Source organism: Tarenaya hassleriana, unplaced genomic scaffold (assembly GCF_000463585.1).
Source record: "Tarenaya hassleriana unplaced genomic scaffold, ASM46358v1 Cleome24, whole genome shotgun sequence".
NCBI classification, from domain to species: Eukaryota; Viridiplantae; Streptophyta; class Magnoliopsida; order Brassicales; family Cleomaceae; genus Tarenaya; species Tarenaya hassleriana.
In genome coordinates, this window is record NW_010965696.1 from 2,108,131 (window position 1) to 2,115,413 (window position 7,283).

Here is a 7,283-nt window from a genome sequence, read left to right on the forward strand (position 1 = left end):
TGAGGGTTTGTGGAGGGTAGTATTTTATAGGACATAAGAAAGAGGTAGGGAGATAAAGAGAAGGCCATTCGGTTCATTAGAGAGAAAAAAAATGAAAAAACCGAAAAGAAGGGACAAAAGGCAAGCTAAGGTGTCGGCAGCTGCGGCAGCAACTTTGAGGCAGGGACATTTGTAGGACACTGTCTCGGGTTGTGCCCACTATTTGCGAAGATTACTTCCTTTCTAAATGGACGGTCACGATGATCTCGATCTTGTGAAATCGTGACCGTCGAATCCTAGAGTTATTGATATTATGGGGTGCTTCTCTCACTACATTGAGCTTTGTGGGGTGTTGCATGCATTTACCTGTGGTCTGCCATATGCATATGTCACCTCTCTCTCTCTCTCACCTCTCTCTCTCTCTCTCTCTCTCTCTCTCTCTCTCTCTCTCTCTCTCTCTCTCTTTTCGTATCATTCTTCCTCAATTCACAGAAACGTAGACATTTCACTGATGTTTTTTGTTAAATCAAGATTATATTATTTGGAATACGATCTGTCCCATCTTGTGATTTTGGAAGAAATACGACAAAGAATCTTCCAAAGGTTCATCCCCCAAGAAGGTTTTGTCATGGCAATGCGTCAATTTTTTGTTTTTTGTTTTTCTGATTCTGTCTGGTTGCTCTTCTGCTTCATTACAGTAACACAGTTGTTGGAGCTTATCCCCGTTTCCCGTTTCTTTGGGACAGAGACCGTAGATTTCATTGGGCTTCAGTTCAAAGATGTCTTTTTGGTCCTAAACGGCCCATTAGGTTAGGTCATTATTCACATTTTTTTCATCTTCCGCTTGATTAAAAATTTTGATTATGGTTTTATTACATTCGTTTCAGTTCCTAAGTATCATCATGTCATGTGAGATGTCAGGATTCTCCTTGTCTAATTGCGTGTAATATCGGAATTGGAAGAGGAAGCGATGGTGCGGTTGATCAGATCATCAAACATGCCATATGAACTGGAGAGTTACTGTATCTGAAACCATTAACTTCTTCAATCCGAATTCCATTTTTTTATTTGTTTCCTGATCTTAACGTAGCCCAAAAGAAGGAAAAATTCATCCTTTTTGCTCTGTTCGACGATTTCCCTTCACTTTCCCGAGAAACAAACAGCATCGTCCTTCTATTTCGGGTTCTTCTTTCGGGGAAAGGAATGAAACCCATGAAAAATTATCCGAAATCACTTCGACCCGTGCTGTGAAATTTCCAGAAGTAGATCGATTTGATATTTTTTTGCGCTATTACACTACCTTCGAGCTCTCCTCTTCGTCCTCTTGTTCTCCTCTTTTTTGTTTGTTGTGGATTAAGTTTTCCTCTTCGATTTTCTGGAAGAGGACGAAATCCCACAAACATGATTTGAAAATCCTTCGCATCCCACACCGAGATCTCGCATGGATTTCCTAGAACTAGAGACGATGGAGGGTTTGCGGTGGTCGTGGAGCTCATGGCCGACCGCGAAATCCGACTGCGAATCCCTGGTTGTTCCTCTGAGCATCGTGTGTACGCTATTGATGCAGTCCTCGGAGCTTCCAGTGATCCAGTACGACCCGCTCACCTACTCCCTGCGCGGCGCGATGTTGAACCCTTACGCGCGTCTCGATTGCCAGTCTCGCATCTGGAGCTGCCCCTTCTGCTTACACAAGAACCATTTCCCGCGCTCCTACGCCGGAATCACAGAGACCAGCCTCCCGGCGGAGCTCTTCCCGATTTACAGCGCCGTCGAGTACGCTCCGCCGCGTAAACCCGCCTCCACCCCAAGGGCTAGCGCCGAGAGCTGGGCACTCGACGTGTATGGTGGAGGAGGAGCTGCGGGCGGTGAAAACGGAGCTGCTGCTCGTGGTGGTGAAATTGAAATCGGTTTGGCATAACCATTGATTTTATTTGTAACATAAACAGGTTTCCTATCGATTTATGCGAACAGATTCTGCGATTTTCGAATTCTTGAAACGTATCGATCAATGTTAAAGGCAAACCGGTGGGATTCAGATAAACCGGTCGTAATTTTCTCCCCCATTAGAGAAATAGAATCTTCACGCATTTAAAAAACATAACAGTAAATATCATAGTGACGCAGAAAAAATGTCAAAACTGATGAAGTCCCAAATAGTTCATAAGATCCTCCAGCAAAAACACTGAGAGAACATTGAAAAACCCTAAATCGCCATGAGAAAGCTCACTTGAGGGGAATGAACCTGGAAGAGTGGGTGGCACCAACACCAGGCCGACCGTGCTTAACCGGCTTGTACGAGATGGAGAATTCCGCCAAGTAGTGACCGATCATCTCGGGCTTGATCTCGACCTGGTTGAACGTCTTGCCATTGTACACCCCGACTATGCTTCCGATCATCTCCGGCACGATGATCATGTTCCTCAAGTGGGTTCTCACTGGTTCTGGCTTCTCACCGGCCGGTGCCTCCCTTTTCTGGAAAAAAATCAACAGTGTCCTTATATTCAGTATTTGCTTCACTGGGCCATTACCAGATCAACAAGAAGCATGTGATACAGTCGCTTCACTCTGTCCTAATTGTACATAATTCGATTGAGAATATCAGGACAAAAACTGGGTAAGCTGCCAGAGAAAGTACATTACTTATATGTCTCCAAGACATTAGGCACATTCCCAAAATATAACCAAAAACTCGGAAGCAAAAGCAGACAGACCACGTCTCCAATGTGTGCAGCAGAAACTAGTCAAAACAATCTCAACTAACCGGGCACAACATCCGAGTGACAAGAACTGGAAACTCAACGATAGAGATGGTAAATAAATAAATAAATAAAAAAGATATAAACTTGAAAATCAACATACAAACAATCTACATTTTAAAAATGAGAACCTACACTAATGACCTTGATGAGACAAACCCAGACAACGCAATTCATCCATAAGCAGAATCATAATTAGGACCCAAATGATAAGAACTACACTACGAAATTCTTATCTGTGTTTAACGGAATGTTCTACAAGGAAAATAGAAAGATTTCAGCTCCCTGAAAATGGGAAAAAAAATATGCTTCTCCAACTGCAAACTATTTCACACGACTAAATACAAAGACACACGCAGAGCGCAAGCAGAAGATAAAACAAAGCCTTCGATAATTCAAAGAGCAGATCCAAACGTAACAGCGAGTTCACAGTACGACAACTTACCGCCTTACGGAGCTTCTTAACCAGAGCCATCGGCTTCCTCGTCAAACCTCTTTTGAACCTACGAAATCCAAATAGCAATCGAGAGAAAACACCAGATCAGAAACAAAAGACACCTCCATTTAATGTCAACCCACGAACTCAAAGCCAAAAAGTGCCAGGTTCTGAATCTGACCTTCTACGGGCACGAGCATGGAACAGCTGAACAAGCTCGTCAGTCTTCATGTCCAGAAGAGCATCCAGATCGACTCCCCTGAAGGAGAACTTCCTGAACGTTCTCTTCTTCGGCTGTCCCGCCGCCGCAACCTCTGGTTCGACGTCCGCCTACAGATTCGCATACGATTACAATCATCAATTCAACGATTCGATAGGAGAAGAGGATTCAGAGACAGAGAGAGAAAGAGACTAACCATTGTTGGATATTGTCGATGGATAAAACCTACACGAACGGAACTCCCGATACTTGTGGCTTCGGCTGTGGATGAGAACGATGACTCAGGTGTTCTGTGAAGGACTTTACTTATATGAGCCGGGACGAAGTAAACCCTAGAAGCAAAAATGTGTATTTTGTAAGTTCAGGACCTGTAAATTTACTTTTATTTGATTTACGCCCAAACGTTCACCAAACCAATCAGAACCCCCTCCCCCACTCTTCTTACTAAAAGGGTCATTCCGTCATTTTCTTTTACGATAAACATTTTTCTCTTATATCAATCCAATAAAAGGAAAAATTCCAAAAAAATTATCGAATTCGGAGACAATTGATGTATTAATACCGAATTTTTCAATTTTTTAAATTAAATATAAATTTATCGATTTTGATATAAAAAATATTGAATTTGTAAATTTTTGACAAAAATCTTATCGATATTAAACGGCTTTAAATTAATTAACGGACGATGTAACGTGATAGATGACTCAATGTCTCGCATTCCGTCATCTCAGATAAGAATTTTTTTTAAAAATAATAAATAAAAATAAATATATATACAATATATATGCAATATACACAACTATATATTAAAATAATTATAATTACATTACAAATAATTAAAAATATAATAAACATATCAAAATTCACATATATATATATATATATACATATGCATAAAATAGTAACTATTAAATTTATATATATATATATATAAATTAATAAATATATATGTTTATATATATATATATATATTGTATATTGTATATTTTTTGTTTTTGTTTTTGTATATGTATATATGTTTTTATTTTTTTATTTTTTATTTTTATTTTAAATATCAATTTTAAATTTTAAATTTTAATTTTAAATTTTTAGTTTTTATTTTTATTTTTATTTTTATTTTAAATTTTAAATTTTAAATTTTTATTTATATTTTTTAATTTTAATTTTAATTTTATTTTATATTTTTTTTAAATCCAATTTTTATTTTAAAAAAAAATCTTATGTTAGGTGGTGGATAATTATAATTATAATTATAATTTTATATTTTTTTTATTTTTAAATTATAATTATAATTATTTTTTATTTTTAAAAAAATTCATCATCCATCACGTCGGACGGTCAGTTAACTTATTTAACACCTTTTAAGATCGATAAAATTTTTATCAAAAATTTTAGAAATATCAAAATCAACAAACTTATATTTAATTTGAAAGTATTCATATTTAATTTAAAAGTTTAAAAATATCAGTATTAATATATAAATTATCTTCATGTTCAGTAATTTTTTTGGGATTTTTCCCTAAACAAAATGATAAAAGTTTGTAATTTATTTATTTAAAAATGTTTGATATTTTATCGTAATGTTATAAAATATGTGCGTTAAATCGAATAAATATTACACAATTTGCTAACCCAACCATATACATATATATATATATATATATATATATATATATATATATAATAAGCTAAAAACCTAACATTTTTCTCTGCCGAAATTTCCGACTAAACTCGTCTTCTGACGGAACGCCGCCGCCACTTTTAGCGGCGGGGCGCCACCACACTTTCAGCTCCTCCTGCAACAAAAACAAAATCGAATTAAAAATATTATGTACCCTAAATATGCATGAAATTAAATCTCACAAAAAAAAAAATTCTACTCTCACGCAGACATATACGGAACTTATTTCGATTTAAATATCCACATTTATAATATAATCTGAAGCCTCTTCAACTGCTATTTTTTGCATGTTGCAAGGTGACTCTTATGTTTCTATTATTATTATTATTATTATTATTATTATTATTATTATTATTATTATTATTATTATTTTTAGTTTAGTTACCTCAAGAAAATCGTGGTTGGAGATATACCGAAGAGACTCGACCAAACAAGTCGTCCCTAACACGTTAACCATGATGGATGTCTCGGACCATCTCTTTGAGCCTTGTTCTTCCACTGTCTCTGTATTACCTACCACATTGTTGAAAAAAAAATCCAACACGAATCACCAAAAAACACAAAACACTCGGATTCAGTAGCATATATACATATATATGTACATATATACCGGTTATGCAGGCTACGTAGTACCCTGTTCCTCCGAGTCCTTCTTCCCATTTCCCGAGCCTTAACCGCAGAAAGAACCCTTCAAGACTCGATACAGATGTCTTTGAATTCATCCATCTGATGGGCAGAAGCAAATCAAGATTCGATGTCACAAAGAGGAAAAAAAAGTCTTCTCAAATGTGAGATGAACCAGGAGAAACCTACCTGAAAATATCTGTCCGAGTCAAGCGAAGAACTCGAACAGCGTCAGAGATTGCCTCTGGTACCGTCCCCTCGAGATGTCTGCTTTTGAGCTGTGGAGCATTTGGGCATTTGATAGCCCAGTGATTCAGCTGGAAACATCTCATGCATAAACCAGAAGCTTTTTCTTCTCCTTTCTGAGCGTTAATGCTCTGCATAAGATCTTCGAGTTCAGCATCAGTTGCCTCCGAGCAATCCCATAGGTGATGACCCTTCTTCCCACAGTAGAAACAGGTGAGAGCCATCGATCCATCCGCAGCATTCTCAGCCAAATCTGATGGAATGATGCGTTTGATATCGTCCAATCTTCTTGCAAACAGAGAAGTGAGTGCTTCAGATGAATGTCATGAATCTATTCTCGGGGAAGAAGCCATGGGATTCAGGTTATGCATCAAGCTTGAGTTATCAACGGCGTTTATTGCACGATTCTCCTTTGATGTGTTCTTTGAATCGTGGGTTTTAACCATAACTGAGGCTGATCCATTTGCCTCTTGGACTTTGAAATCGACTGAGGCAATTCTTTCACGATGCTCGTTACTTTGCAGGCAAGATTTTCTTGATGAAAACCGGCTTATCCATAAACTTCCCAGGGCCACGTTCCTATCGGTGACAGATTGAACTTCTTTTCCATCAGGTTCAGGGCCTATTTTTTTATCTTCATTCGGCTTAGACTTAGTATGTGAAGAAGGAGAACCTTTAGCCTCTTTATCTGTATAGCTCCTGGAAGCGACCATTCCAGATGAAACATTAGGTTCAGCTACAAGACCAGTCTCTTTGCCAGATGAGGACATATCATTCTTGTTCGTAAAGAGAAATTGTTCGTGAAAGTTTGGAAGTTTCCCCTGACAGCTTAAAGGAGCAGCATTTGTATCCTGCTCATCAATCGGGAGATCCACATTAGAATCTTGAATCTCTCTCCTTGGAAGATATATGGACTGGAAAAAAGACTGGAAACCAGTGTTTCTGCATTGACTATCTTCCCTGTGGGGATACAGAGCAAAGTGTTGACCCCCATTCCCGTTAACATTATCATTAGTACCTGCAATGGCAAGAGCACCGGTGGGAGAGTTGTCTTCTTCATTTGCTTTACAGAACCCCTTCATCATGTTAGATATCCATTTCATGAAGGAACTGCCTTGCCCGAATTTTGAAGTGGTCTGAGCATTCTTGAATTTGTATTTTGAGCCGTTTCCTCCTCCCCGCCATCATGTGCTGCTCAAATTTTGGTCTTTTCTTTCCCCTCGAGAACATACCAGTACTGTTACAGCTCTCCACGCTCCCGAAACTCTCCTCACCATTAATGTCCTTCCAAGGTTTTCCATCAATGTTTCCATCAGAGAGAGCTTTCTCTTTCTCTTTCCC

At 38.0% G+C, this 7,283-nt stretch overlaps 2 protein-coding genes across 3 annotated transcripts; both read right to left on the bottom strand.

Moving 5' to 3' along the window:
• Window positions 1-2,027: 2,027 nt before the first annotated feature.
• LOC104815985 (40S ribosomal protein S15-4-like) lies at window positions 2,028-6,189 on the bottom strand. 2 transcript variants are annotated; one of them, XM_010544623.2, is made up of 8 exons: window positions 5,886-6,189; window positions 5,683-5,798; window positions 5,458-5,585; window positions 5,093-5,187; window positions 3,588-3,723; window positions 3,353-3,501; window positions 3,181-3,238; window positions 2,028-2,451 (listed from the first exon to the last, which is right to left on the bottom strand). In XM_010544623.2, the coding sequence occupies exons 1-8, from the start codon at window positions 6,164-6,166 to the stop codon at window positions 2,203-2,205; spliced, it is 1,212 nt and encodes a 403-aa protein (XP_010542925.1). In that variant the 5' UTR covers window positions 6,167-6,189; the 3' UTR covers window positions 2,028-2,202. The 2 variants fall into 2 exon arrangements, with proteins under 2 accessions (XP_010542925.1, XP_010542927.1); XM_010544625.1 differs by lacking the exons at window positions 5,093-5,187; window positions 5,458-5,585; window positions 5,683-5,798; window positions 5,886-6,189 and adding an exon at window positions 3,874-3,877.
• A 60-nt stretch (window positions 6,190-6,249) lies between these two features.
• On the bottom strand, window positions 6,250-7,069 carry LOC104815984. Its single transcript, XM_019202781.1, has one exon. It carries the CDS (start codon window positions 7,043-7,045, stop codon window positions 6,266-6,268), a length of 780 nt encoding a protein of 259 aa, XP_019058326.1. The 5' UTR covers window positions 7,046-7,069; the 3' UTR covers window positions 6,250-6,265.
• Window positions 7,070-7,283: the final 214 nt, after the last annotated feature.

Excerpts from the sequence above, each read along its gene's own strand:
- LOC104815985 (XM_010544623.2), bottom strand. The coding sequence starts at position 6,166 with ATGGCTCTCACCTGTTTCTACTGTGGGAAGAAGGGTCATCACCTATGG. Across the intron at positions 5,188-5,457 it reads CCAACCACGATTTTCTTGAG|GAGGAGCTGAAAGTGTGGTG; the intron begins GTAACTAAACTA and ends TTTTTGTTGCAG. Across the intron at positions 3,724-5,092 it reads AAATTTCGGCAGAGAAAAAT|GGTTTACTTCGTCCCGGCTC; the intron begins GTTAGGTTTTTA and ends TTTTGCTTCTAG.
- LOC104815984 (XM_019202781.1), bottom strand. The coding sequence starts at position 7,045 with ATGAAATGGATATCTAACATGATGAAGGGGTTCTGTAAAGCAAATGAA.